The sequence below is a fragment of the Colletotrichum godetiae genome (assembly GCF_030913485.1).
Source record: "Colletotrichum godetiae strain CBS 193.32 chromosome Unknown BDP55scaffold_6, whole genome shotgun sequence".
NCBI lineage: Eukaryota > Fungi > Ascomycota > Sordariomycetes > Glomerellales > Glomerellaceae > Colletotrichum > Colletotrichum godetiae.
Window position 1 is genome coordinate 839921 of NW_026851254.1, and position 27667 is coordinate 867587.

Here is a 27667-nt window from a genome sequence, read left to right on the forward strand (position 1 = left end):
CAAAGTACGGTTACTCTGAAGAGAGGGTTCAGGACGTTGACGGGCACGACGTAGAGACTGTAGTGAAAGTATATCAGGAGACATCACTTCACTGTAGTATCTGTACACATGAAGGCGGACGCCGCACATGTTTCAAAGGACAAGAAGTATCGCAAGTAGAGTAGAGGAAACCAACATATTCTATGCGAAGTCACAAGCCTGCGAATGTCCGCTGATGGATCAAGACCGCTCACGGGACACCTAATCTATAAGGGTTTCCCTCGTCAATATGCAGGTCATCCTACAGCTACTCACTTTGACCCTTCAACTTGAGTCGGTTCGAGACATCTCGGCGGAGAAGTCGAGGTGCCAAGAAACGCAAGGGCTGTGGCTCGCTCCTACTTTCCTTCAGACGCTTTGAGATTGTCTACATGTAAGGTATGGCCATTCAAAGTCAGGGGTTTGCAGAGATGTGTTATAGGAACAGATTGAAGGATAAGGATGGACGGTGTTCAAATATTTGTACTAGCAAAGACTCCCATGTGATTTCCCCGGTATTACAACCGAAGAACATAATTAGATGTCTAGAGGTCTCCGAATGCTCAAGAAGACATCTAATTCCTTCCACCTCGTAACTCATAACGCCGATACAGACCCGGCAACAACAAAATGTCACACTCGGGTTTCTCTCACAACTCCATCTTGAAAATGTACCTTTTTGATGACTCTCAAGAGCATGTCCCCGACGTCAGCATTAGGCCCCGTTAGATGCTCCTCCCAAGTCAACTACCAAGATACTGAGAATGAATCTTGCCCGAAGAATAGCCCAAGAATAAGAGTACCAAACCCAGCAGTAAAAAGTCACGAGAACTTCGGGGTCGCATTATTCTCCATAGTCCGATGGCTTTAAACTTCTCTTCGGTTCGGCCCAAGCTCGGGGCCGACTGGGAACCTACCCGGGAGGATCGAGCCCGTTATGCACACCCATATTTAGGCGCAGTATATTGTATGTATAATAGCTTTTGGTAATTTCGTCTGAAAGGCAAGGCAAGAAAAACCTCATCATATGTGAAGGGATGACGTGCGCGGTTGTTCATAGGATCAAAAGTATCAAGCGTCCGGAGGACGGGGGTGCATGCGTACGGCAGTGCAAGAGCCACAGCTGAAACTGTCCTTGGGAAGACAGTCAGCCAGAAACGACGGCGAGAGTCTAGGAAGTGTCTGTAAAATTACTTGATTGCAGGAAAGAGAGTGAAGTTTGAGGTGTCACAGTATGATCTTACGATGTAATTGCAGCAACTCGCAACAACGAGTGCGATATGACTGTGGACAGCCTCGCCCACCCATCTAAGTCATCTAGACCAGGTCACTTGCATTCAACAGGGAGATGGATTTCTGCAAACACATATTGCCCTTCTTCAACGATGTGTTCCGCCACTCCGGATACAACAACTGCAAAGACGGGGCCATGCGCCGGAGCTATCAAACCACACCAACGTGAGCGCTTTGTCCGCGAAACCAACAACTCAGCCACCTCCGCATCTGCCATCTCCCAAACATGCAGCAGCTGCACGATTTGTTTCCTAAAACCCGACTAAGAAAGGAAACGAACCAGGCGGGAAAGGGCCCTTCGTCTGCTTGGCGTTTGGGACGAGGTCCATGAGTTTTCCCAGCAGGTTACCCAAACTTGAGCCTAATGAAAGCGACGGGACGGCAACACCGGGGGGGCTTCCGCGTGAGTAGTCAGCCCACACCCACAGACTACGTTATGTTACCAGAGGAAACCCTCAAGCTCACGATCGCCAAGGACGCAGACCAAGCCCGGGGGAAACGGCAACATGTCTGGGGCTGAAGCTCTTGCGACCGGGCCAAGGCCATGGTTTCCCCCAGAACCGTGGTCGAAAGTTCGCCTCATTCTGCGTACCGTTGTGACGTCCTCTCAACCGTGTGACTTGTACGCTCAACTTTTTCTCATGTTTGCGTCGTCACCTCTCAGCGTATACTCTTTACGTATAGCGTACAGTTTATTCCCCTGACGTAGACTATGTGAGCTCCAACCTTTGGAGCTGCACGATTCGGTCTTGTCCGTTTCCCTGAACGCTACTTAGGGCTGAGAAAGCTTGCCAGGCGTTTGCGCCGGGGGCTTGTCGTCCGTGAATCTGGACCAGGTCGATGGCGGCGGTGGTGGTCGCGACTTGCTTGCTGCTCCGGTTCTGCCATCTCTATATAGCTGACCCTTGTGGCATCTAGGCAAGGGCCAAGGACACTAAACTTCTTGTCTTGTTTCGAATTTACTCTCACTATACCCATATCGGTTTTCTCGTTTCTTTCTGGAAAGCAACATGTGCGGAATCACGGCGGCTATCACACTTCAGCGGAGCGATGCCACCAGCAGGAACAGTGGCAGTGATGGAACCAATGGGGTCAAGAGCAAGGCAAAGAAGATCTCAGAGCATGGCACCCTCCGCGAACAGTTTCAACAAAGTCTTGAGGCTATCGCTCACCGCGGCCCGGATGCCTCTGGTGTCTGGATCAGTGATGACGCAACAGTCGGTATGGAACTCCCCGGTCGAACATGCTTTGGAGGCGTCCAACTGACGATATGATGTTAGGTCTTGGCCACTGCCGATTAGCAATCAACGACCTCTCTCCGGACGGAGAGCAGCCATTACACAGTGACGATGGCAAGATCCACGCCGTGGTAAACGGAGAAATCTACGACCACGATGCCATCAGAGAGAGATGCATCAAGGAGCACAACTACCGCTTCAAGGGCCACTGCGACAGTGAGGTGTTGGTTGCCCTGTACAAGATCTACGGTGCCCCCGGCTTCTTCAAGCACCTCCGAGGCGAGTTTTCCTTTGTGATCTACGACGAGGACAAGGACCGGGTCATTGTGGCCCGGGACCGCTTCGGCATCAAGCCGATGTTCTGGACTGTGCAGGACCAGGGCAACGGTGCCAGTAAGCGGATGCTCTTGGCTTCGGAGATGAAGGGGTTCCGGGCCTTTGGCTGGGAGCCGGAGTGGAACGTTTACGGACTGCTCAGTGGATCTTCGATGCAAGCCGACTGCACTGTATTCAAGGACGTTCGCAAGCTGGAGCCCGGAAACTGGATGGAAATTAGAGATGGAGAAACCAAGCATCGCCAGTACTGGGACCCTGAGTTCAAGGACAAGGTATGTGGCACCTGGTCATGAAAGGTTCCGGTGGTGTGTATTGTGCTAACTCACAAATAGCGAGAGGTAGAGACACGAAGCGCAGAGGAGATGATTGAGGGTGTGAGGGAGCGTCTCATAGAAGCGGTGAAGCTTCGACTCCGCGCTGATGTTCCCGTGGGAATCTACCTGTCTGGAGGTACGGAGCCACCAGCTGAAACCAAGCGAGGTAGAAGACTAACCTAGTCACAGGTATCGATTCATCAGTCATTGCAGGAATCGTGACGAAGCTGGTAAAGGAACAAGGCATTGAGTTGGGTAATCAAGACGCCACGAAGCGCATCAAGTGCTTCACGATCCAGTTCCCAGAGTCCTCGGGCTTCAACGAAGCTGGTGAGTGCAGAACCCCTATCGATCCTGAGAGTGTTACCATATTGACGCCCGACAAAGATATTGCTGAGCGCTCAGCCGAGTTCCTCGGTGTGCAGATTCTCAAGAAGGACATGAACGAGGCCGAACTGGCCGACAACTTTGCAGACGCAGTCTTCCACACCGAGCATCACAACTTTGACCTGAACAGCGTAGGAAAGTTCTGCCTGTCGTCACTACCTCAACAGCACGGCGTGCCCGTCGTTCTCACCGGCGAGGGCGCCGACGAGCACTTTGCGGGCTACCCATTCGTGCTGCCAGCCTTCCTCATGGAACCCGACCTCGCGTGGCCCCAGTCCGACATGACGGACGGCGTCCGCATCCCCATGTTCAAAGAGATGACGGACGACCTCAAGGCCATGTTTGACCGGATCGGCATGTTCGAAGACGAATCCTCCGCGGGCGCCGCCCCGAGCAATGGGATGCGGCTGGAGCCCGAGTGGAACGCCTTTTCGCCCTGGGTGCGGGAAACGTACAAGACGCCCGGCTCCGCCGAGTCGACGCTCGCGCCCGAGGTGCTCGAGAAGATGATTGAGAAGTGGCACTCGCTGCATACGAGCCTCTACGTCTACACAAAGGGCCCGCTCGCCAACATGATCCTGACGTGCCTGGGCGACCGCACGGAGATGGCGCACAGCATCGAGGCGCGCCCTCCCTTTTTGGACCACCACCTCGTCGAGTACGTTAACAACCTGCCGCCGAGCGTCAAGGTCGCGTACCAAGAAGCCGCAGCCGGCGAAGCGGCCGGCACGGGGACTACGGGCACCGGAGCTAGTCTGTGGTGGAAGGACCTGAGCCCAGCGCGCCAGAAGCTGAGTGAGAAGTGGATTCTCAAGGAGGCCGGGAAGCCCTTCATCACACAGGAGCTTTATGAGCGGAGGAAGCATCCGTACTCCGCGCCGGTCAAGTGGCCGCGCGGCGGACCCGTGTATAAGATGATCGCGGGGCTGATCACAAGGGAGAACATTGAGAATTTGGGCTTCATGGAGTGGGATAACGCAAAGAGGTGGCTTGAGGAGGGCTTTGGCGATGAGGCAAGCCCCAGAGCGTTCCGCAAGCTGATTTGTACCGCCTCTTGGGTTGTGCTCAGCCAGAGGTTTGGGGTGAAGAAGGCGGCGATGGAGCAGTGGTCAGTGAGTGCGTGATCGGATACTCACTTGGGAGTTTGGGATTTTCTCAAGATTGTGTAGTGTGATACCTTGCTCCGTACCGGATACGATATACGAGGAATGATTTTGAAATAAAAATGTCCGCCAAGGTCCAGGAATACACCTTGCTTTTGAAAAGTACTCCGATATACCGTATTGGCGGGCGCGTTGAAAAGTCTTGGCTGCATGTGTACACTTTAGACCCGCTTCGTTGGGTCCCTGTCTGGCTTGTTATCTGGAGACTTCCGGACCGTTCAACGGCCCCGCATCGGAGCCGAACCCGACTGCTTGGCGGTGCCGTGGTAGCTAGTCTCCAACAGCATCGTCAGCTTACCTAATTCTTTTGCTCCGCCCAATTCATGAGGAAACAAGAATGTCCCAGAATTGACGAGGGCCACATAAGGTAGTTCCTGTTTGTTTCCGTATACCTTACCTACCCGAGCTGTGCCGTCGTGTCGTCGCTGTCAGATTTGCAACAATTCGGTACCATTGGCCAGACCCTTCTGTAGCAAAGCTGGCAGGGAACCGAGGCACCCATCCCTTCCCCCCCCCAGGTGCCACAATAGGGGTTCTGTCGATCGGCTCCCCAGCCAATTGGGTGCGCAAGCTGAAGCTCCGTTGGGTCCAAAAGTGCCCCGAAGCCCCGGCTTTGCGGGCAGTGTCAGCTAGCCGTTTTTACATACACGCGGCGGGGGGTAAAGAGGTACCCGTGCATCCACCGCAGGGAACGCGTCTGAAGCTTAGCCCTTCCAGGTTCCAAATCCCCCCCAATCGGTTTTGCGTCACAAAAATAACCCCCCAGCTAAAGAGTCCCCCGGTCTTGTCTGGACACATGGGACGGAAAGTGCGACCACGAGACTTGATCTCCAATTTCCCACAACCTCCAACCCTTTCCCGCTTGCTCAAATCAACCTACCGAATTGTCGAAACTTGCGAGTCAACATAGCTCTCAGGAGCTTCCTTCTTCTTCATTCACTCATTGACGAGATGTTTTAGAAATTCTCACTTCTGAAGCTCTCTCCCTTTCTGTACCTTCGGCTTCTTCTACACGCACACGTACGCAAAGCTCCTCGAGGAGCTTTGCATCTACGAGCCAGCCCACTATGACTGCCATCCTCAAGTTCTTGAAGAGCATCTACGACCTCGACAACCTCGACACCCGTTTCACGAGCTCCTCTTCCGTTCCCTACAAGACCATTGTCGAAGCCCGAACCGATCCCGCGCATAGCAAGGAGCCGCCCAACAAGGTCCAGAACCGCTCGCAACCGTCGAAATGGCGGACACCGGAATACCTCCTCTACATCTTCTTGCTCTCCTTCATCGTCCCGTACATGTTCTGGATCGCGTATGATGTGTCGAGACGTATGAGTGGCCCTCTATTCCCGAAGACGAAGCTTCCGCTGATGCTCAATGCCTCCTTCCTCTAGCTTCTGACCCTCGATACCACAACTACGAACGCTTCCTCTCCGATGGCTGGATTCCGGGTCGCAAGATCGTAAGCTTCACCTGATGCGCAACACTACCCACCTGCACGACTCCCGCTCACCCCAGACTTCTCTTTCTAGGACGTATCCGATTCGCAATACCACACATTCCGCGAGAACCTCCCGTTCATGGCCCTCCTCCTGGCCTTCCACCCCCTCCTCCGCAAGCTCTGGAACACAATCTTCCCGATCCCCTTGGACCTGCACAAAAAGTCCGTCACCGAACAGGGCGACGCCCGCCTCGAGCAGCGCGCCTCCTTCGACTACCGCTTCGCCCTCGTCTTCCTCGTCGCCCTGCACGGTTTCTCATCCCTCAAGGTGCTCGCGATCCTCCACATCAACTACCAGCTTGCGACCCGGCTCCCGCGCCGCTACGTCCCTGCCGCGACATGGACGTTCAACATCTGCATGCTCTTCGCCAATGAGCTGTGTCAAGGGTACCGCTTCGCCGCCATCGCGAGACACATCACCCCGCCGCCCGCGACCAAGAATCTGCTCGATGAAGACCCCTTTCTCGTGAGGTGGGGTACTTGGATGGACCGTCACGGCGGTCTCATGGGCCGCTGGGAGATCCTCTTCAACATCACCGTCCTGCGACTCATCAGCTTCAACTTGGACTACTACTTCAGCCTCGACCAACGCAGCGGAAGCCCCTTGGAGGTAAGACCAAAACTTTATACCATGCCACAACCACCCTCCCGACATCACTGACGTCCCCAAGAAGAAGCAACTCGACCCCTCCAACCTCTCCGAACGAGACCGCCTCGCCATCTCCGCCGCGCCCAAGGACTACTCCTTCCGCAACTACGTCGCCTACGCAATCTACGCGCCCCTCTACCTCGTCGGGCCCATCATGTGCTATAACGACTTCATCTCCCAGCTCCGCCACCGCCCCGCCTCGATCGAGACCCCGCGCACCATCCGCTACGCCGTCCGCTTCCTCCTCGGCCTCCTCGCCATGGAAGTCGTTCTGCACTACGACTACGTCTGCGCCATCTCCCACGCGGGGCCCAACTGGTCCACCTACACACCCGCCCAGCTCTCCCTCCTCTCCTTCTTCAACCTCCATATCATCTGGCTCAAGCTCCTCTTGCCCTGGCGTCTCTTCCGTCTCTGGGCCCTCATCGACGGCGTCGACGCCCCCGAGAACATGCTCCGTTGCGTCTCCAACAATTGGTCCCCCAAGTCCTTTTGGAAAGCCTGGCACCGCTCATACAACCGCTGGCTCATCCGGTACATTTACATCCCCCTCGGCGGCGCAAACTTCCGCTCCTGGGCCACCACCGTCCGCTCCATCGCCACGTATCTGTTGGTCTTTACCTTTGTCGCCCTCTGGCACGATATCCGTCTGCGCCTGCTCATTTGGGGCTGGCTTATCGTGCTCTTCCTCCTCCCCGAGGTCCTCGCACAGCTCCTGTTCCCTGCGCGGAAGTGGGAGGGCAGACCGGATACGTATCGGCGCATATGCGCGGTTGGGGCTGTTGCGAATGTGCTCATGATGATGATTGCTAACCTTGTCGGTTTCGCTGTCGGACTTGACGGCTTGCAGAGCATTCTCTCTGGTATCCTGCACGACTGGTCAGGTAAGTTCAACAATAACAACTCCTCCCCACCCATGAAGCGCACGCACTAATCTTCATCTTGTAGGTGCACTCTTCTTTATGAGTGCGTTTGCCTCTTTGTACATGGGCGTCCAGGTCATGTTTGAAATCAGAGAGGCCGAGATGCGGAAAGGCATTTCACTAAAGTGTTAACGGGTGATGACCGTTTGTCACTAAAAACGTTTGTAGCAAAATTACTTGTTTGAATAGCGATTTTAGATGCTTTGTATTATCATACTAGACAGTTATGGCTGTTCTATTACTTGATGCAACTCCCTGCCTGCCTCCCTCCTTCTTTGCGCCTCTTGGCCATTGTGATGCTACTTGTGACAAAAGGGGGGAATGAGAATTAGTCGAGGTTCCTCCGGGGTATAATAACAATGCGGAAACGTCCAATGCAGTGCCTTCTCCGAAATCCATGTCCAGACTCCTTCTCCTCTTCCTCTCCTTCTTTGTGCATATATACATACATGTCCGTCTACATGCTTGCGTATTCTGTCGATTAAAACATGGGCGTGGCGCTTAGGTTCTTTCCCCCTCCTGCTTTTTTTTCGCTCACTCTTCACCGAACTTTCTTTTTGCCCTCAGTGCTTAGAGGTAATGGTTCCCAGCTCCGTATCGTAGTTGCGGAAGCGCTGCTGGGCAAACTTGCCATCCATACCCAGCTTCTTCTCCGTGACCCACTCCCTCAGCCAAATGAGGCCCTTTGCGACGAGATAAAAGACGATACCAGCCACCGCGATACCGATAATGTACGCAGCCACCTTGCCGCTGCCGTTCTTGTCGATGTCGAGAAAGTCGTAGGTGTAGAAGCCCTGGGTGTAGTACGTGACGTAGGCGAGGGCGAGATACAGCGCGAGGACGATGATGAGCCAGAGCATATGCACCCACTCGAGCTGGGCGGCGCTGGTGCGCGGGATGATAATCTCAAAGAGGGCAAAGGCCGAGTTGAGGCCGTGCTGGGAGATGTTGCTAAAGGCCTCGAATTGTTCGGCGTACCAGGGGGCCGAGTAGATGATGGCCCAGTAGACGATTGTCACGATGAAGGGGTAGGTGACGATGGTGCTGTAGTAGAAGGCGTGCAGGGCCTGGAGGGGTCGCGGGAAGCGGTCGAGCAGCGGGGTTCCAGAGTGCGCGTAGGTGAAGGTGTGGATGGCTGAGATGAGGAAGTAAAATGCGAGTCCCCAGTACGTCAGGACAGTCTACGGAGGGGGGGGGGCAAGTGAAGTCAGTCGTTGCGCCGTTCACTCTATTGGTTACACGAAATGATTTCCGAGGTTTGCTTACGAAGTAGGAAAAGCTCTGGCCGACAATCTTGCACCCGCCATCTTCGGCGTGAGTACAGGTCCAACCGATGACGAAGAAGCGGACGACGAAGATGTACAGACTCTGCGAGAGACAAGCGTGTTAGTTGCCATTAGCAATTCACTATTTGGTAGTGGATTGATGGGCAATCGCGCGTTGAGAGGATGGTGACGACATTGCCGACACCCCAATGCACAAAGGGTCCTTAAGCGCGACAGAGGAGAGTAAAGGAAGGGAGCCAAGACTCACAATCAGCGCTCGACACGCGGCCAACAGGTAGGGAGAAAGGAGCCATGAGGTCTCGAAGCGGTGAGAAGGATCCCAAAGATCCCTCCCGAAGCGGAATGCAGCGAACATCGTGATCTGCCGGGGGGTGATTGATGCCGGCTAGGATTGAGGGGGGGAAGAAAAGGGGAAGTGGTGAAGCCCTTTACCCTCTCAATTTTCCTCCACGATGATGAAGTTTTGGAGTTGATCTAGAAGAACGGGGGCAGTTCCTCGAGGACCCAAGAGGATTTTGAACCTGGGCCTTGGCTTTCGGCGCGGGTCGTTGGCTGCGCAGGGATGGTCTCCGCTGGCTGAGAAATCGCAATTACTTTTTTCTGCTGGGGGAACCTGGCCCTGTGTGGCAGAGCGCGCCGAGTCTCACGGGATGTCGCGTGCCGAATGTTGATGCGGGAGAGTACAGATACGGAATACGGGATAATAATTGTTGATGATGTCCGCGGTTGTGAACGGCTAGATTATCTGCCGTATTTTCTGTTATTGTTGTTCTTCCTGTCGATGCCAGACTGCGACCTCACCCCAAAGAAGGAGGAACTGATTCGACTGCCAGGTAGTCGTAAGCAACGTCGCGAGGCCCAATGTGTAAGCTGGGCCGCGGAATGCGACCATAAAGGTCTACCAAGGTCTGTACACAGGTATCGATGGCTCCACGATAGGCAAGGCCGATGCCGCCACCTCTTTTTTTGGTTCTTCTATCCGCTTTTTGTGGCCTAGGAACCTGGTCACCAAAGAGGGTCTTGGCCGTTGCTGCAGTTAGCCGGAGATGATGTGGGGTGTTCATGTACGATATCATCGGGAGGATAAGGGGGGAGGGGGGGGGGGGGGGGGGGAACCAAGGGTTTTCTTGGATTTCTCGAGTTCGGCCGAGAGCCTCAGAGAAGAAGATTTCGCCCGCGACGTGTTCTCGTCTTCTCACAAGCGTCTCCCTTCGCAGACCAGCGGTTCGATTGCAGCGAGTAAGACTGTCAGACGAGAATGGCTGAGCCGAATTTGCTGAATACACGCCATAAGAATGCGCCCGTGTGATTTGGGCTATGTTTCGTGGCTGACGCCAAGTAAGCTGATCCAATGCGATGGTCCTCTACGTGGCTCTTCATTGTCAGCCAAATGTGATGATAACAGGAGTCTTCGATAGTAAGGATGTTTGGGCACAAGCTCCTCCTCCCGCTAAGTCAGTGCACGGGAATCCTCGAATAATCAGCTGAGAGAGCCCATCGCCCATCATGGCTCGGCTGGCGCGACAGCTTTCTTGATTTGCGGCCACCGCGTACCCGTAGTTCATCACGCCGTTGCCGTTGCCATTCCCCTGGTACAAGGTGCATGCTGCGGGGTGAGGCTCATGCAGAGACGAAGCAGATGCTTCTCGACTTTGGTAAGCAGATTGTAGATCGATCTCCAGATGAACCGGCCGTCGATCGACAAGTGTCCCAGACTCCCAGGGCCGAAGGTGGCACAAGGGGTGAAGGGGCACCACATGAACGGAAGTATGACGGGATCGAAACCAGGACATGCCTTGCAGCCGCGCTTGTCGTGCAAGATGGGCTGAATCGTGAATGTCCGTCATTTCCGCGCTTGCGTTGCGAAGGAGAAGCGCGATGCAAATACGGCCGCCACTTTCCGACCCTTGAGGGAGCCACTGCGAAGCCAATATTTGTCCATGGCGAAATTTAACCGCGAGGGGGTAGAGACTGGAGAGAAGATCGATGGCTCAATCCCACAGGAGCCACAATGGCCATCGTGACGTGAACGACCCCTTGGCGATGGTAATACGGAAAGAGACTTGTTCATATAGTCCCACATGAACCCCCCCCAGGTTGTGGCTCATGGCATCGTCATGCTCGTCATCTATCGAACTCTCCGTCATCTGCCCTGTAGGCCCTCAGCATGGCCACACTGTCGTATGCTCATTGCTAAGGTCGAGGTGGATAGGCGAAAACCAATACTTCGCCAAACCATCTTGAACCGTTACCAATTGCAGTCGTATGAGCCACTGAGCGAGATGTGGTAATCTGACCCGTCCCGTGTAATTGGGTCAGGAGAAATCGTCAGCGGGCCGTTTTGGGCTTTTATTGGAGTTGGAGAGGCCACAACGGGCCGCATGGCATCAGCTGTTGGGTCGTGTCTGTAATAACCGGACCAAGACGCGCTGGAGTAGGATCGATAGTCAATATTAACATTGAACGTCGTGCCTCTTTGGGCCGAGGCTTTCGGCCTATGACAGCCCCCATGAACTGCTCTGCTCAGCAAAGCTCCGTCGTCACTCCATCAGAAACGTAGTGGTTGTTCGCACAGACTAGCTCTACAGCCAGCGTCAGGGGCTTTTGGACCGAACCTAATGAGGCTCCTCGGTTCATCTCGTCTCTTGTCGCCTTCCCCTGTTCCAGTCATGTCAAGGGTGTCGCAACTAATCTTGAACGGCGGTCAATGACTGGGGAAAATCAAGCCAAGGACCCCAATTGACCGTTGCAAACCAGGTCAAATATTCCACTCGATCGATAAAGAGGTTCCCAGGAAGTGTCAAGGGCTGTAAGCGGGCTCTTTGGTCGGGAGACGAGGCCGATCGATCGGCCCAGTGAGCCTATGTCCACAGATGGAAATGAAGCCGGAGAGGCGAGCCGTCGATACAACCTCGTGTCAAGCAACGACCACAAGATGGTGGGCGTCAAGTATCGACACGGTCGGCGGTTTGAGACTCAGGTCTAGCTTCGCCGCTTCAAACATCGTAGGCCGTGCGATCAAAGACAAACTAGGGCGGGAGCTGATGCCCGTCGTAGGTGTGAAAGGGATAGAGGGTAGAGCGCACCGTAAGTATTTGAGGCAGAGGCGCCGCACACACCGTTTTGCGGATCGTGCCACTACTGACGGACAACACAAAACACCGAATTTCGAATTGGTGTTCGCATGTCAACCCATGATAAGCCGTAGGATGCGGATGCCATGGTTTTGGTCGTCCTCGCCGCGGACATGCTTATTCGCAACATCTAGACGACGGCACACCTCATATCGACCTTGACGGCGAACGAAAGCTGCTGTCATCTGTACTACGGTAAACTATCTTTACAGAGCTGTGTTTGGCATTCGTCCGGCAGGTATGGCCTGGGCTGGGCCAAAGACAGGCGAAGCAAATAATCGCATCGCCAGAACTTCCCCAGGCCCTATGGTCGTTGACAAGAGACCCAAGAGGCACCTTTGCATGGCAAGGTTGCAGTATTACCGAGTACCATAACCATTGAATGTGGGCCCTCAATGGCGCGTCAAATGGAACATGCAACGGCACTTGGGCAATGAGAGAGCGGCTTTCGCAGGCTGTGTCCCCAAAGTGTCCAAGTGCCCCCCTCTTACAAGTATGATTCCATTTCATCGTGCGAATGCGATTTATTAATTGGCGGGCCGGAGGATGACTTCTGGAATGGGCTGGATAACGGGTGACGACGACCAACTTCCCCAAAGCATCCGTATCCGGCCGTGAAAGGAAGTTGTGTCAGCGGCTGTACAGGACCGTGGTAAGACGATGTCCCAGGCTGGCTGTCACGAGCAGGGGTTTCGATCCCAATTGAGACTCGCTCCTGCATCGAGGAGATAGTCTCGTAGCCCTAGGACAAGGCACCTTGTCTCCAGTTGGTTGTCGGTTGAAAGGTGTGAGTTGGGTTTGATTGATAGCTTGGAAAAGCATCGTGTGCTGTATGTTTTCTTAGTGCGAGGTGCCCGTCAGCGCAGGCCGCAGGCTGCAGACAGCAAAAGTTTGGCTGGTCCTTTCTGCCGTGTTTGGTGGCTGACGAAACATCTGCCCGCTTGCCTTGGCGTGCATATACTAGCCGCAATGACTGCGTCGGTGGATGGCGGGCGATTTGTTTCTTTCGGTGTGTTGAATGCTGGGACAGCCCTTCTTGTCAGCAGTCCGAAGGGGACGATTCGGCTCTTATGTTGCAGAAGCAAGTACAAGATGCTTTCGACGGGCATCCCATCGGCATCGGCTGCAGCATTAGCATCAGTGTGTCGAGTGCGTCCCGGTCCTAGACCAGACGTAAGGTAGGGGGCGGAAAGGGAAGTGGGTGAAGACATGTGCTCGGTAGGAAAGCACCTACTAGACAGACAGTCAATCGATGCATGTGTGGACACCATCGAATAATGTCCAAGCGGCAGAGTCAGTCATGGCTCCTATAGTCTGGCAACCCAGTCAGTAAGTCCAGTGGCGTCAAGTAAGATGGACATACTCTAGGTATACAACCGTTGTACAAGGAAGAAGAACCATGAGAATGTGAGTCCCTTTTCATCATCAAGGCTAGCAACTTGTGCCGGAGAGGCACGCCTGAGGTTTCTGGTATCATTATCAGCGTTGAAATGCGCATCACTACCCGTACAGAGTAGGTATCCGTGATGGAGTTTGGATGGCCAAAGGTCGAGAGCCGGAGACCGCTTTTCGCCGGGAGAGAAGGGTGGCAGTTGGAAGTATTGGAGGACGGAGGGGTGGAGAGAGCAAGGCTAGGTAGGTACGGATACTGCGTAGGTTGAAGACAAGGTCCGGGGTGATTGGGGGCTGTTCTGTCTCCTGAGCCCAAGTGGGCAGCGCAAAGACGATTTCGAGTTCAAGCAGCGAGCTCTGGGGAGAAAGTGGTACTGGGTCTGGGTCTCGGTCCAGGGCGAGGTCTTGGTGAGTCTTGCGCGTATGAGGTGGTGAAGTGGTGAGCAAGCACAGCAAGGTGAAATCTTGGTGAGGTCGGGGTGGAAGGTAGGTAGGTACGAAGTACTTTGGAAGGTATCCGTAAGGTAGTTCGTACTCCCTAGGGGACCCTGCGAGCCAGTCCCTGTCTTTGGGGAGGAGCCTCGGGTGGTTCTGGGCCCTTTCCCTTTTGCAGCTTGCCATGTTCTTCCCCCGTTTTTCTCAGGGGTTCGAGAAAAAAAGGCGGCGCTAAGGCAGAAAAGAGCAAGGGCGGGCAGGGGTCCATGGGAAACGATTCAACTCTCAAGGGGGGGAAGGAGGGACGGGCGGGTGCTGCTGGGTCCTTTCTTCCTTCTGCTGGGGGGCCGACCTGAGGCGTCCCTTTTTTTTCCTTCGTTTTTCTCTCTTTCTTAATAATGAGCAATGTGATGGCTGCGGAGAGAGAGGAGGAGGAGGAGGAGAAGAAGGAGAAGGAGAAGAAGGAGAAGGAGGAGGGGCGGGCAAACAATAGAACGATTCGATTAATTACCTGGAATGACTACTTGTAATGAACCTCGGAAGCAAAGGCGATGAAGAATCGGACGAGGGCTTGGGTATTACTCGTAGACTTTTTAGTGAGTACCTAGGAGATGGAAGAGTTTTCATCAAAGGAGAAGGAAGCAAAATGGCATTCCAAAAGAATCCAAGACGAGTGTCATAACTGCAAGGGCGAAGAAGCACCGCCGCTTGTGGGCGCGAGACTCGAATAAGAGGAAAAGGGAGAGAGAGAGAGGTGCACAAGGATGGATGCGACTGGATAAGGTAATTGCCATGCCTACGCGTACGAGCAGGTACTTTACGTTGGAGCAAGGAATATACTTGAGTCGAAGTATCTTTCCCCCAAAGTCCCATGGCAGCGGCGGTTGCAGGTGTCAGTTGAGCCCGATTCAACAGCCTGGAGGTCCACGTCCACGTCCTTGTCAATGTCAAGTGACTGTCACTGGATGTCAAGGTCAATGTGTCAGTGGGTGGTCAACCAACAGCAGCAGCATTTGCTTTCTTTTTTTTTTTTCACTCCCCGATCCTGGAGCCCTGCCAATGCCAGAAACAACATGTAGACACGCACGCACTCGCCCCAAGCTGCATTTTGTTTCTGGGCGAGGTACATAGCCTTATGATCGGTGACTTGAAGTACATTTCAACCATACTGCGTACCTAGGCACAGGCAGGAGGCTACTTCGAGATACTTGCCTTACCTAAGGTAATGTACCCTGGGCTCACCACTTCCCCAACCAAAAACGGCACTGGCACCATTTGGCATCTGCAGACTGCACCTGACGCCGCACGCCGCGTACCTTGCACCACTTCTGGACCAAAAAGTAGCGGCGAATGTACCTCGGGTACGGAGCAAAAGTAAGGTCCGTAAGGTAACCAACTACCTAGGTACCTACCTACCTTACTGCGTATCCGTAGGGTGGTGGTGAAAAAAAGGAGCAGGGCGACCACCACCACCACCTTGCCTGCCTGCCTGCCTGGTCTTGCCTTTCCTTGCGTTAGCGTAGTCGCCGGCACTCGAGCCACTCATCCCTCCACCTTCGCTCAATCAATTCAATTTAGTGGAGGGTGGGTGTCTGTCTGTCCAGGTCCAGGTTCAGGTCCAGGGCACCCCATCTCATCCCATCCCATCCCACACCATCCCATCTCATGGACCATCGCCGCGCAAGTCACTCCCTCTCACACACTCACGTACACCACACTCTCTCATTGCTCACTGCATTACCAGGCTTTCTTTACCATGCCAGCGTGAGGTGCCTTACTTACCACCCTACCAACGGAGCTTCTTTACCCTTTTGCCTCCTCTCAACCTTTTCCTCCATCCCGTCACTCTTTCCAAGCTCAAAGAAGGCAGATTTGAGATCCAGCTCCCTATCTATCTGTGCCATCACTCCGTACCTACACTTCAGCCCGCCTCAACTGTCCAGTCCCTCCTGTCCTCCTCATACTCCAAAACTCAACCCTCGCCTCATCCATCTCCGCCCTGGAATGCTCTCCTCTGCCCCTCCCGTCATTCTTGTACGGATACACGACTGAGCGTGCAACGGGAACCTTGACTCTTGAGCCTTCTTCCTGGTCCCGATCCCGCCGTCATCGCTTGGCCCTCCCGGTTCTTCTTTTTCGCTTCTCGTTGTCCTGAGCCTAACCCTTTTACTCGTAATCCTAATATTATCCCACTTCACACTATAATCTATACCTTACCCTGTCTGGCCTTACCTTGCCTCCGACATCCCTCCTTGCTCGCCCGCTCGCCCTTCTTCACCATTGCGACAACCCCGGATCTATTCTTACTCCCTCCTCTCTTTCTCAACCCCCCCTCTCTCACCAACCAGGGGCTGTCCTGCCTGTCATGTCAATCCTCGACTGCTGAAGACGTCCTTTTTCTCCTCTTCGACGCGACTCCTTGTTGCAACATTTCGACTCTTTGCCATTCTCATCCAACCAGCGCCAGCCATTAGCACACCCAATAATCCATCCGTACAACACGCACCACCACCACTTGTGAGACCAGCAGTGACAGTGGTGGTCTCCCACAAAGCGCCCGTGTCGCACAGCGTCGTACGTTATATCTCCGACTCTGCTATTCGACCTCCCGTATCGCACGACTCCGACCGAACCACCAGACCCGTACTGTCGAGCGGCTGTGGCAGTTGTCGCACGCCAATGGTCTCTGCCGCTCGTCTATAGCCTCTCCAGACACAGCATCTTCTGTACGCCATGGCTACATCAACCGGCTTCCCGCGCATGTCCTTCGGGGCCAACAACAACCTCGACTTGAGCTTGGATCTTCCAATCGTTCTCTTCCCCCCGTCAGACGATCTGCCTTCTCCCATTTATGAGAGTGACGATGAGGATGCTCAGCGAACACCGACCACGGCTACCGTGCCCCAGATTCCAACCCGCAACACACGTCGAACAAATAACGAGTCGCCGACACTAGGCAGCCCCAAGGTCCCTCGCCATCCTATTCCCTCAATGCAGGCCGCATTTGCCGAGTCATTCCTCGAAGTCGCCGATGGCAATCCTACCCAGAAACCGAAACTCAAAACTGCTGATGCAAAGATTCGTCGCGAGGAGCTCATTAGCCAGGAACGTGAAGATGACCTACCCGATATGCTCTGGCGCTTTCGCCCCGGCCAGCAGCAGCATGAGCTCCAAAAGCTCATGGCGCAGATATCATTTGGCGTGTACTTGCTGCTTCACGGCATGGCCAACAGCGCGGCCCAAGTTGTCAGCATCCTGCAGGGACACATTGATGAGGTGGACGAGTTTCTCGAGGTGGTCATGGAGGATTTTGAGCAGGCGACCAATGATCTGAAGGAGAGGATCGACTACCTTCGCTTGCCCATGGAGAACCTTGAGGTCTTTGAGAAACTGCTAGAGGACCGCAATTTTCGGCTAGAGATCGTTCAAGGCAACGAAAAGATTGAGCATATCGTAGCTCGCACCAACATCCAGCTCGAACAGTACGATAAGGACGTGCAGCATGGTCTCGCCGCAACAAAAGAGTTTGCTGTTTATCTGGCTCAACAAAACGCGGGCAGTTGGCGTCAAGATCGTCCAGACGTGGTAGACATCTACGCCGCAATGAAGGGCAACACTGAGGGATGGTACAACGCATTTGTGGAGTTGCAAGCTCAAGGCAAGGAGTTGAATACCCTGGTCGTTAAGCTGGGGAAGATGGTGGCTGAAATGAGCAAAAAGGCTGGTGAAGTGAGTAGAAGAACTTGGGTAAGTCCGACCAACCGCTCCCCGTCTGCCCGGTACTAACCGCTCTGCAGGCCAGTATTCCGCCGTTCAGTCTGCCGCTACAAGGCGCCCGAGTCGACGATGTCTCGTCAAACTCACCACCAGCTTCACCTCCCAGAGACACGAGGCGCTCTACGCTGCGCGCGAATAGCGTGAGCGGCTCAGTCTCTACTGGGGGGAGGTCAAGTTCCAACCTGGCCTACTTTGACATCCCAATGCAGATACCGTCGCCAGTTGCTTCCCCTGATCAACGATCGGTCAAAACCCACAGAACATCACACTCGAACAACACCATGCAGTCATTCCACACCTCTCACTCGCACAACACGATCCACTCACAAACCACCACCAGGTCTCATAAAACCACACACTCTCATAACACCAATCACTCGCACGAGACAGCTCGCACAAGCCATACCACCCGCACAAACCAGAGCTCGCATTCTATCGCGCCGAAGCTCACTCTGGAGACTCCCGACGGACCTATAACTGAGCCGGTTAGCGCCGAGGAGGAGGTGGAGGTGACACTTGACGACGGACCGCTATATATCCTCCAGCCAAGGACGTATACCCCACAACCACCCGAGGAACGCATGCCTTCACCCGCTCCGACCGAATCATCAAGCAGATACCAGCCCCAGCGCGAGGCGCCCCTACCAACGAAGAAGAAGTCGCTTCGCCAAAGGGTTTCTTTGAAGACGACTCCTCCGGAGTCAATCCAAATTCCACCTCCGTCATCAGATCTTCATCACACTGCGCGCGAGTCTCCTCGCGAGCGTCACGCTCCAGATTCGGCCTACGGCTCTGAGTATGAACAGCGGCAGCGTTATCATGGAGCAAACGAGCTCTCTCCGCCTGTTCAGCAGCCGCCGGTGCTACCTTCTCCAAGGTCGGAGCACCAATATTACCGCCCTGTGCAAGCGAGTCCACATTCTCCATTACAACAAAGGCCGCTCACGGCCGGTGCACAACCCAGATCTCCCTACGGTCACCAGTCAGGGTACTATCCCACTCACCAGAGAAACGCACCTTCTCGCCTGGGAGGCGCAAGCATGTTGAGCACCGTGACGACCATGACATATGACTCGCAGATGACGGCGAGCGGAGAAAAGCGACTGAAAAAGAAACGCAGCGCTTTTGGCTGGCTGAAGAAGGCATTCTCGCTCGACGAAGAAGAACAACGAGCATACGAAGCGCGGAGACAGCAGCAAACGCCCAATATGTACTACGACGGCAGAAGCCCCAAATTCTTGGACGGCAAGAGGGTGGCACCGCCACGGACTGCAGACAGCGTCTATCGCCAAGGAGACAGTGTCTATCGTCAACAATAACTCGGCCGCGTCATACATGGCTGTTATCAGCCGAGACTTCCGGACAGGCTCACTTGAAGCTAGTCCTTTGAGAGACTGGGAATTATGCCGAGTATGGGTCACTTTTTGAGTTCACCATTTTGCGAGTTGCGCTCAGCATTCGGCAGAAAAAAGCGCGGCGATATTGATACCCTCGGGCGACCATTTCATGATATCATATCATTGCAATTATGCACAGTCAACAAGTACTGTTGATACATGTTTCGCCATGTATCCTTGGCTCACGGAAACCCCGTGAGCATAAGACAATCTCTGTTATTTCACGTTATTTTGGACCAGATACTCGCAAACTTGCGAAGGAAGGAAATTAGCATTGGTGCCCTGCCAGGCGTCGGGGCGTTTTAGTCATTCATGTAGCGACTTACCATTTGTCCGATGCATTTACAAGCCGAACCTATTTTTTTACGCCCGATAGAGGGCAGTATTAATATACGATTCTACGAGGATCCAAGACGAAATAGCGGGCCCAAAACTCTCACCCAACTCTAATTGAAAGTATCACCCCGAAAAGTAGTGAACAAGTGCCGTCCCTGCGTTTGCTACGGTCTACGCCCTAGCTGTACGCCTTATGCCAAGTTGCCATTATCCTATTACGATTGAGCCGAGTGCGTTGACTTGCTGTATAGTGTTCCGAGCGGCCCGCAGAACCTCGAGAGCTCGTTTTCGTTAAAGTCTGGATGCCGGGCTTTGTACAGCCAAGACGGGGGATCCGCTTCATATAAGTAATATATGTACCAAGTACGGAGTAGGTGAAGTTCAGATAGCACAAGATAAGAGGTGAATGACACCGATGTCTTTTTCTTGCTTTCCGAGGTCGTATCAACATCATAAGCCGCACGACGAGGGCCTGACAAACTAAGGGGGAGTTGTTAAGCTGGTCTTGATATCTCTTGGAATTACTAGTTTACCTTACCCGCCAATCAATCTCATCACAACTCCAGCTCTGCACGTTTACCAAACAGCGAAAAGGGGGAAAGAGTTACAAGTAGATTATCCCGCGATGGCGACGCCAGCGCCAACGCCCAGGACGTGCTTCATCACGGGCTGCACGAGCGGCTTTGGCGGGGCTCTCGTGCGGAAGTTGATGGCGGAGGGGTTGGATAATGTGATTGCCACAGGGCGGGGCGGGGCGGAGGCAAGGCTTGCGCATCTGCGAGAAACGACGACGATGGGAACGGGGGCGTCGCGATTACGGAACATGGAGCTTGATGTCGGGGCGGCGTCAGAGGCGGAGATCCGGGTTGAGGTGGCTGAGGCGTGGGGGTGCTTTGAGGGCGGTGTTGATGTTGTTGTGAATAATGCTGGGTTTATTGTTTCGGGTCTTATGGAGGAGTTGACGTGAGTTTTTTCTTTTTCTTTTTTTCCCTTTTCGTTAACCCTCTTTTCCCTCATGTTTCCTCTTATCTTTGCTCTGGGTACACACTTCCCCCGAGGCCCACTGAGGTTAAGTTGATATATGGATTCGGGAGATAGTGGTGAGAGGATTCGGGAAGCACTTGCAAGACTTTGCTGACCGTGGACGAACCAAAACCAAAAGGCAAGAGGAGATGGAAGCGAGCGTCAAGACGAAATTTCCACGGTCCGCTAAACGTTACGCGCGCATTTCTGCCGTTTACGAAGGCAAAGGGGACGGGGACGCTGGTGTATGTCAGTTCGCAGGCGGCGTGACATGTCGATGTTGGTGCCGGGGCGTATAGTGCGAGCAAATTTGCATTGGAAGGTAGTTTGGTTTGTTTTTACATCCCCCTCTCTCACTTACACCTTAACACATATGAGAACAGCAGACCTATTCCTTGACCTTGATATCTGAAGGGGAAGCTAACACCATGTGTCTGGAACCTCCAAGGCGCCGTCGAGACACTCTCCAAAGAACTATCCATCCTCGCCCCCACTCTAAGAGTCCTCATCGTCGAGCCGGGCTACTTTTCGCACAAAAGTCTTTACCAACGTCGCCAGCGTCCCCGCGCGCCTGCCCGAGTTTGCAGAGTTGAATGCGGCGCTTAGGGCGGGCGCCGAGGCGCTTCCGGGGACGGAGCCGGGGGACCTGGGAGAAGGCTGTTGCGAGGATTGTAGAGCTGGTCAGGGGCGACGGGATGGTGGGCGGCAAGGGGCAAGTGCCGTTGAGGGTTGTCTTGGGGAGCGATGGGTGGGAGAGGATCCGGGATAAGTGTTTGGGTGTGTTGGAAGGGTTGAAGGGTTGGGAGGATGTTGCGAGGAGTACGGGTTTGTGAAAGGCGTCACGGGGCAAGTTTTCTAGCAAAAAGAGATTTGGAGGTCGTAAAGAAAGAAAAAGGGTGGGGAGGCAGAGACCAAAATTAGGGCCTGCAGACTTCAGAGTTTATTTCTATTCAAATTGAAGGGTACTACTCCCCGACGCCGTAGCTCTTTACTCTACTGAAGAAAAATGGCTTATCGTTCTTCAACGCAAACTCGCCCAGGTCGTCCGTCAACTTGTTGTAGCTGTAGAAGCCCTTCCACACGAGCTTGGTGTTGCGCGCGCCGCCCTTGCCGGCGTTGCGCATCTCTAGGTACATCCTGTACGTGTACTTCGCGCCCACTCCTTCCGTCTCGACGGCCAGATCGCCCTCGACCTCGCCGAGCGGCATGTCCGTGGTGTCCGGGTGATCGAGCGCCGAAGACAGCCGCCACCGCCCGCGGAGGCCGTGCTGCATGACCACGGACGGCAGGTGCGCCGTGCCGCCGCCGTTGCTGCGACGGTGCAGCTCGAGGAGGTCCTTTGTCATGTAGTGCACGACGTGGGCGGGCTCGTCGGTGGTAAGCAGGCTGATGGCGGTGCCGTCGCGGAAGAAGCGGAGGTAGCGGTAGTAGGTGACAATGTGGACGGGGCTGTTCCAGGTGATTTGGTTGGCGTTGGCCTGGCCCGGTCGGATGTAGTTCACCGTGCTGATGTAGCACCCGTTGAAGCGGATGCGCGGCCTGTGCCGGAACATTTTCCGCCAGGACGAGTCGTAGAGTTCCGGGAGGAGGGTGAGGGTCGTGTTCTCGCTCTCCTCCATGCGGCGCTGGGCGAGCTCCTCCATGGTTACGTAGTCGAGGTCGCCGCTGTTGTCTTCCTCTTCCTCGAGCGGTTCCCAGGAGACGCCGCGTTGCCAGTGGTAGTGCATGCCGGCGAAGCCGAATTCCGGGCCGAGGGCGACGCGGCGCCAGATCTGTTGTTCTGTAGCGACGACGTAGGCAAAGCGCTTGCAGATGAGGGAGAGCCGTACAAAGTCGCCGACGTCGAGGACGGCCACGTCCTTGAAGATGTGGACTAGGATTTCCTCCGGCATGCCGGCGATGGGGCACGGCGGCGCCGGGTCGCCTTCTACTGGCGGGGGCGCTGCTGATACGGCGAGACCTGAGAAGCCGGCAATCAGCTCGCTCATCGTCTGTGTCTCTACGGGCTTGCTTGCTGTGCTTGTGGCGGCGGCCGTTGGGCCTGATGCTGAGGGCTGTGGCGCTTTCGCGGCACCGGCGGGGAAGTGTTTCTTCCGGTAAGCCAGATCGACTCTGTTATCCATCTACAGTGGAAGTTTTAGCATGAAATCAGTGAAGAGATCGATTTTGAAGCTCACCCTGAATGCCTTGCGGTACAACTTGAGACTGTCCCCTAAGCTGCCGATTGCTTCCTTTTCGACAGCTTCTTCAAAGTGATCCAGGGCAGATACCAGTTCTCTAGCCTCATTAGGTCCAGACTGCCCATCTAGGGTCGGACCGGAAGCCGGCGGTGCTGGTTCATCGAAAACGAGAGACTGTGCATATTCCTCATCCTCTTCTATTTGAGACCTCTTGGCGATTACGCTCTTTGGAATCTCTGCAGGGGCCGACTGCTTGGATGAAGAGGATGCCTCCTTTTTCAATTGAGGTGCCCGGGCTTCTGGGACTGTCTTTTTGTGCTTCAGCTCGGTCTGCCATTTTTGCCGGAAAGACTCCAGCTCGGAGTCGAGCTGTGGAGGCTGGTCTGACATGGTTGATAGCTATGGTGCTCAGAAATACTGAGCGAGTGAAGCTGGCCAAGTGCTATGACAGTGACATTGAATATTGCTTCAAATTGTTAGGGGTAGGATGGCGTTGTGCTGCGGTTTCGAAATTCTGGATATCTTTTAGAAGCAAAGCCGCGGTATGAGATGTAGTTAAAGTCGACCACTCATCATCGACATTGGTGTTGTAAGCAGACACACGGCAAGCACGCCGAACTGGAGTCAGACGGCGTGTGAGGTGCCACCTGAGGTCCCACCGTGCCTGGTGCTTATCGGTGACATTTTGTGGCGCACCGATGGATCCACCAGAGTTCCGACCAATTGGAACGGTGGCTCGGTCCGTGACATCACCTTAAACGGTTTGGGCTCGGCTCGGCCAGCAAGGTGCCCCGGCGCCACCCATTTCATTATCTCCGGCAAATTTTTGGGGGGAAGAAATGGAAGGGACCAGAGGTCGGAGCGCGCACCCGATTTCGCAGTCATGACGAGGCGACTTCCGTCTAGCGAACGGGGTTAAGGCTAATTAATTCTCACCCTGCTTCTTTTTCTACTTCGTGAAAGCTTGTACCCTTTTCTCACCCCCTCATCCGTCGAACCGCCCGTCATTTTCCACTTCCGCCAGCTCCTTACTGCACCACATTCCTGCCGACCGGATGACCGCATCATCTTTCCCAAGCTCCGACTTCCCCGACGATGCAAGCTGGTCCGCAATGACTACCATCCACCAGGCTACCCGAGGCCAGGACCACGACAGATTCGACCCCGATGACTCTTTCACGATGGCGCGAATAGCTCCGCCTCAGACCAACGGCAGCGGAGGAAGCGACGATGATATCACGGCACCGCAGAAGATGATCTCGGCCATGTCGGGCAGTCTTTTGACATCGCTTCTCGGTAAGTTAGCCACGGCGCAAAACGGGACATGAGCTTCCCATACGCTGACACGCATGCGCAGTAACGCCCCTCGACGTTGTCCGAATCCGATGGCAGTCGCAAAACGTCACCCCTCCGATGGTAGATTTCTCACGGTTGGCCATGACGACCGACACACTCAAGACTTTCAACACATCGAATCTTGGAGTCACCGCATGCTGCCGAGAGGTATTCTTCATGAACAACAACTCCGAACTCTGCCTCGCGATGCCGAGAGCGGCAGAAGGCGCAGGAGCATCAGCTGCTGCTGCATGCTCCGTCGAGGAGGTTGAGCGAAAGACAATTAGCTCTACCATGGACGGCCTGAGGAAGATTGCGCGGAATGAAGGATTCACCAGTCTCTGGAGGGGCTTGTCTCCGACATTACTAATGACGATCCCGGGTAACATTATCTACTTTACTGGCTACGACTGGATGAGATACAACAGGAAGAGCCCAATCGCGCAAAGGCTCAACGACGATACTGCTCCGTTGGTTGCCGGTTCCGCGGCTCGCGTTCTGGCCGCAGCTGCCGTCAGCCCAATCGAGCTCTTCCGAACGAGAATGCAAGCGTCGGCCGGCAGCTCTACGACTGGCCATCTCGCAAACACGTTCCGCGACATCAAGGATATGGTCCACAGCAGCGGGTATACTTCCCTGTGGAGGGGTCTGACCTTGACATTGTGGAGGGATGTGCCCTTCTCGGGCCTGTACTGGTGGGGATATGAGACGATCCGCGGTAGATTGACAGATTTCCGAGAGACCCGCCGCGGCCGGACGTTGGATACTAGAGGATCACGAACCCAGGCGCGCCGCAGGTCTCAAAGCCACGAAAACCACACGGAAACTATGACGGACAGCTTCATTGCCGGCGCCGTCTCTGGCGGGTTCGCATCGATAGTGACGATGCCATTCGACGTGGGCAAGACCAGGACGCAGGTGTATCGCGAAGCGCCCCGTCAAGCAGGCGAGGCCAGCGCCAAGGCCGTTGCAGCTGAACAGGGCTCCATGGTGCGCTTGCTCTGGCACATCTTCACGACGGAGGGAATCGGCGGCTTGTGGAAAGGATGGATCCCCAGAACACTCAAGGTGGCTCCGGCGTGTGCCATCATGATCAGCAGTTACGAAGTCGGAAAGCGGGTATTCAGGGGCGTGAACGAGAAGTCTAGGAGGGACGCGGAGTAATATTGGAGCATCATCACCACTCATTCCATTTCCAGCATTATTGGGCGTTCAGCGGGCTGCTATCTATTGACGACGGGAAGGAAAAGACCCGGGCCTGGAGTTTGCAATCCGAGCGGCATACGTCGTGGTTGGTTTAGACATTGGGGAAAACAAAAAATCGTGTAATTCTAGTTGAAGGGTAATGATACCTCGTCCACAAAGTGGTTTCCCTTAATGTCACACTTCAGATCCTAGCCAAACCCAGCCATGCGGTGACAGGATGAATTGCCCAATAATGGACTGGTAAACCTTGAGATAAGGCAAGGTAAGCTAGAGATATGGATGAAGTCACCACTTTCGTCCCAAATAGCCGACGGGACTTCTCAGGGGCAATTGGAACCGCCAAGCAGCCGGGGCCGCTGCAGGGCTGCAGCTCCCAGGCAGCTCCCCGCCCCCTACCAGCCACTAAAAGCCGTCAAGACGCGCCAGAACAGCGGGTCTATCAATTCGCGTTAATGGCTTTTTTCCCAATCGGTAGCGCGTCACCACGCGACGGTCCGCAGACCGGGCGTTCAAGCTTTAAGGTCAGTGGAAGGGGCTAAAGGAAATCTCATTCTCGACTGCCTTGACTTCACACCTCCGGATTCAGCCTCTTTCTCTTCCCGTCCCCCACTCCAAAACCTCTTGCTTAGCCCGTTGTATTACACCTCTTTAACGTGAACAAGACCGACCTGTACCAACTTTATGACGAATTGAATTTTACTGTCTGATCCAATTCTTACCACAATTGTTTCTCTACGCCTTGCCAGGTCAGCAACCTACGCCGTCTTACGCTCGCGGTCAGGTCAACCGTTTCTTCCTGCCAACGTCGTCGTCTCCCTCCCACGGAGTCCTCCTCCTTATCCTCCACACGCCAACATGTCCACACTCAAGCGCAAGGCCGGCACTCTGTCCGCCTCCGAAAGTAAGAAACCCAAACAAGATGGAAGCATCATGTCCTTCTTCGGGGCCCCGAAGCCGGCGGCCGGCAACAAGGGGGCTGGTTCCACCGCAGCAGCAGGTGCCGGTGCCGGTGCCGCGGCCGCTCCTGAGGCGCCTGCGGTCAAGTTCGACAAGGCCAAGTGGGTCGCCGGCCTGACGGCCGAGCAGAAGGAGCTGCTGCAGCTCGAAATCAGCTCGCTGCACGAGAGCTGGCTGGCGCTTCTCAAGGATGAGGTCACCAGCAAGGAGTTTTTGGACCTCAAGCGCTTCCTCAACAGGGAGTCGGATGCCGGAAAGAAGTGGTTCCCCCCAAAGGAGGATGTGTACTCTTGGTATGCTCCCCTCGAAAGTCCGCCCCATCGTGAAACCATATCTGGCGTCCTTTCTAACCACCATTGGCTTTTCCCAGGTCCCGTCACACCCCTTTCCACACAGTCAAGGTCGTCATCCTCGGCCAAGACCCCTACCACAACGTAAACCAAGCCCACGGTCTCGCCTTCTCCGTCCGCCCTCCCACCCCGGCGCCCCCCTCCCTCAAGAACATGTACATCGCCCTGAAGAAGGACTACCCATCCTTCGCCCCGCCCCCCAACAAGGGCGGTCTCCTGACCCCTTGGGCCGACCGCGGTGTTCTCCTCCTCAACACGTGCCTGACGGTGCGCGCCCACGAGGCAAATTCCCACGCCAACCGCGGCTGGGAGCGCTTCACGCAAAAGGTGATTGACCTCGTCGCCGCCAAGCGCTCGCGCGGCGTCGTCTTTGTGGCCTGGGGCACACCCGCGGGTAAACGTGTCGTCAAAGTCGACGCCAAGAAGCACCTCGTCCTCAAGAGCGTGCATCCGAGCCCGCTCAGCGCGTCGAGGGGGTTCTTCGACTGCGGGCACTTTAAAAAGGCGAATGAGTGGCTCGTTACCCGGTACGGCGCTGGCGCCGAGATTGATTGGGACCTGAGCGGGGTGACGAAGAAGGTCGAGGCCAAGGTTGTGCCGCCGCCGGCGGAGACCAAGGCTGCCAAGACGGTCGACGTTGATGAGGACGAGGAGGCCGAGATGGCTGCCGTTGCGGCTGAGGCTGAGAAGGAGAATGAAAAGGCCAAGGCTTCTTCGCCCGCAGGGTCTACTGAGGAAGATGAGGAGTAATGAGGACTTGATGAACAAAAACGGTACGACGGTGACGGGCCTACGTACAGGCAAGGCGGGCGTTTGGTACAACTGTTGGGTTGGGAAATGAATATGAGGGGGGAGGGGACGCCGCTTGACTTTCGAGCCTATCTTCTAGGAAAAAAAAACAGGTTTGAACGATTTGATGAGAAACATTGTACACTGGGGGCACTAGATGATACAGCCTGCTTGATACAGGTACACGAGGGACCCACGCTTAGATGTGAGCATGCTGGGCAGACGATGGGAATTTAGTTATATGGAATTAG

At 54.8% G+C, this 27667-nt stretch overlaps 9 protein-coding genes across 9 annotated transcripts; 6 read left to right on the forward strand and 3 right to left on the reverse strand.

Moving 5' to 3' along the window:
- The first annotated feature begins 2087 nt into the window (after window positions 1-2087).
- BDP55DRAFT_603032 (asparagine synthase) lies at window positions 2088-4847 on the forward strand. Its single transcript, XM_060571068.1, has 5 exons — window positions 2088-2532; window positions 2592-3157; window positions 3218-3335; window positions 3389-3529; window positions 3587-4847. Exons 1-5 carry the CDS (start codon window positions 2322-2324, stop codon window positions 4708-4710), a joined length of 2160 nt encoding a protein of 719 aa, XP_060434048.1. The 5' UTR covers window positions 2088-2321; the 3' UTR covers window positions 4711-4847.
- Window positions 4848-5406: 559 nt separating this feature from the next.
- On the forward strand, window positions 5407-7951 carry BDP55DRAFT_711925 (MBOAT family protein; the record flags this gene model as incomplete). The annotated part of the gene is made up of 5 exons (XM_060578193.1): window positions 5407-6075; window positions 6141-6208; window positions 6279-6857; window positions 6919-7780; window positions 7845-7951. The coding sequence occupies exons 1-5, from the start codon at window positions 5817-5819 to the stop codon at window positions 7949-7951; spliced, it is 1875 nt and encodes a 624-aa protein (XP_060434049.1). The 5' UTR covers window positions 5407-5816.
- Window positions 7952-8382: 431 nt separating this feature from the next.
- Window positions 8383-9460, reverse strand: BDP55DRAFT_724910 (uncharacterized protein; the record flags this gene model as incomplete). Its single annotated transcript, XM_060578951.1, has 3 exons — window positions 8383-9000; window positions 9086-9187; window positions 9353-9460. The coding sequence occupies 3 exons, from the start codon at window positions 9458-9460 to the stop codon at window positions 8383-8385; spliced, it is 828 nt and encodes a 275-aa protein (XP_060434050.1).
- Window positions 9461-13096: 3636 nt separating this feature from the next.
- On the reverse strand, window positions 13097-14252 carry BDP55DRAFT_628039 (uncharacterized protein; the record flags this gene model as incomplete). Its single annotated transcript, XM_060571841.1, has 2 exons — window positions 13097-13469; window positions 13750-14252. 2 exons carry the CDS (start codon window positions 14250-14252, stop codon window positions 13097-13099), a joined length of 876 nt encoding a protein of 291 aa, XP_060434051.1.
- Window positions 14253-16469: 2217 nt separating this feature from the next.
- BDP55DRAFT_346729 (uncharacterized protein) lies at window positions 16470-19455 on the forward strand. Its single transcript, XM_060566966.1, has 2 exons — window positions 16470-17813; window positions 17864-19455. Exons 1-2 carry the CDS (start codon window positions 16800-16802, stop codon window positions 19160-19162), a joined length of 2313 nt encoding a protein of 770 aa, XP_060434052.1. The 5' UTR covers window positions 16470-16799; the 3' UTR covers window positions 19163-19455.
- A 746-nt stretch (window positions 19456-20201) lies between these two features.
- Window positions 20202-21432, forward strand: BDP55DRAFT_691026 (uncharacterized protein; the record flags this gene model as incomplete). Its single annotated transcript, XM_060576926.1, has 5 exons — window positions 20202-20539; window positions 20767-20844; window positions 20899-20921; window positions 21048-21109; window positions 21256-21432. The coding sequence occupies 5 exons, from the start codon at window positions 20202-20204 to the stop codon at window positions 21430-21432; spliced, it is 678 nt and encodes a 225-aa protein (XP_060434053.1).
- A 132-nt stretch (window positions 21433-21564) lies between these two features.
- Window positions 21565-23169, reverse strand: BDP55DRAFT_628042 (F-box domain-containing protein; the record flags this gene model as incomplete). Its single annotated transcript, XM_060571842.1, has 2 exons — window positions 21565-22722; window positions 22777-23169. 2 exons carry the CDS (start codon window positions 23167-23169, stop codon window positions 21565-21567), a joined length of 1551 nt encoding a protein of 516 aa, XP_060434054.1.
- Window positions 23170-23611: 442 nt separating this feature from the next.
- Window positions 23612-25732, forward strand: BDP55DRAFT_650416 (mitochondrial carrier domain-containing protein). The gene is made up of 2 exons (XM_060573980.1): window positions 23612-24075; window positions 24137-25732. Exons 1-2 carry the CDS (start codon window positions 23835-23837, stop codon window positions 25276-25278), a joined length of 1383 nt encoding a protein of 460 aa, XP_060434055.1. The 5' UTR covers window positions 23612-23834; the 3' UTR covers window positions 25279-25732.
- A 443-nt stretch (window positions 25733-26175) lies between these two features.
- On the forward strand, window positions 26176-27377 carry BDP55DRAFT_724914 (uracil-DNA glycosylase; the record flags this gene model as incomplete). The annotated part of the gene is made up of 2 exons (XM_060578952.1): window positions 26176-26570; window positions 26648-27377. 2 exons carry the CDS (start codon window positions 26176-26178, stop codon window positions 27375-27377), a joined length of 1125 nt encoding a protein of 374 aa, XP_060434056.1.
- Window positions 27378-27667: the final 290 nt, after the last annotated feature.

Excerpts from the sequence above, each read along its gene's own strand:
- BDP55DRAFT_346729 (XM_060566966.1), top strand. The coding sequence starts at position 16,800 with ATGGCTACATCAACCGGCTTCCCGCGCATGTCCTTCGGGGCCAACAAC. Across the intron at positions 17,814-17,863 it reads AAGTGAGTAGAAGAACTTGG|GCCAGTATTCCGCCGTTCAG; the intron begins GTAAGTCCGACC and ends ACCGCTCTGCAG.
- BDP55DRAFT_603032 (XM_060571068.1), top strand. The coding sequence starts at position 2,322 with ATGTGCGGAATCACGGCGGCTATCACACTTCAGCGGAGCGATGCCACC. Across the intron at positions 2,533-2,591 it reads CAGTGATGACGCAACAGTCG|GTCTTGGCCACTGCCGATTA; the intron begins GTATGGAACTCC and ends ATATGATGTTAG. Across the intron at positions 3,336-3,388 it reads GGGAATCTACCTGTCTGGAG|GTATCGATTCATCAGTCATT; the intron begins GTACGGAGCCAC and ends ACCTAGTCACAG.
- BDP55DRAFT_650416 (XM_060573980.1), top strand. The coding sequence starts at position 23,835 with ATGACCGCATCATCTTTCCCAAGCTCCGACTTCCCCGACGATGCAAGC. Across the intron at positions 24,076-24,136 it reads TCTTTTGACATCGCTTCTCG|TAACGCCCCTCGACGTTGTC; the intron begins GTAAGTTAGCCA and ends ACGCATGCGCAG.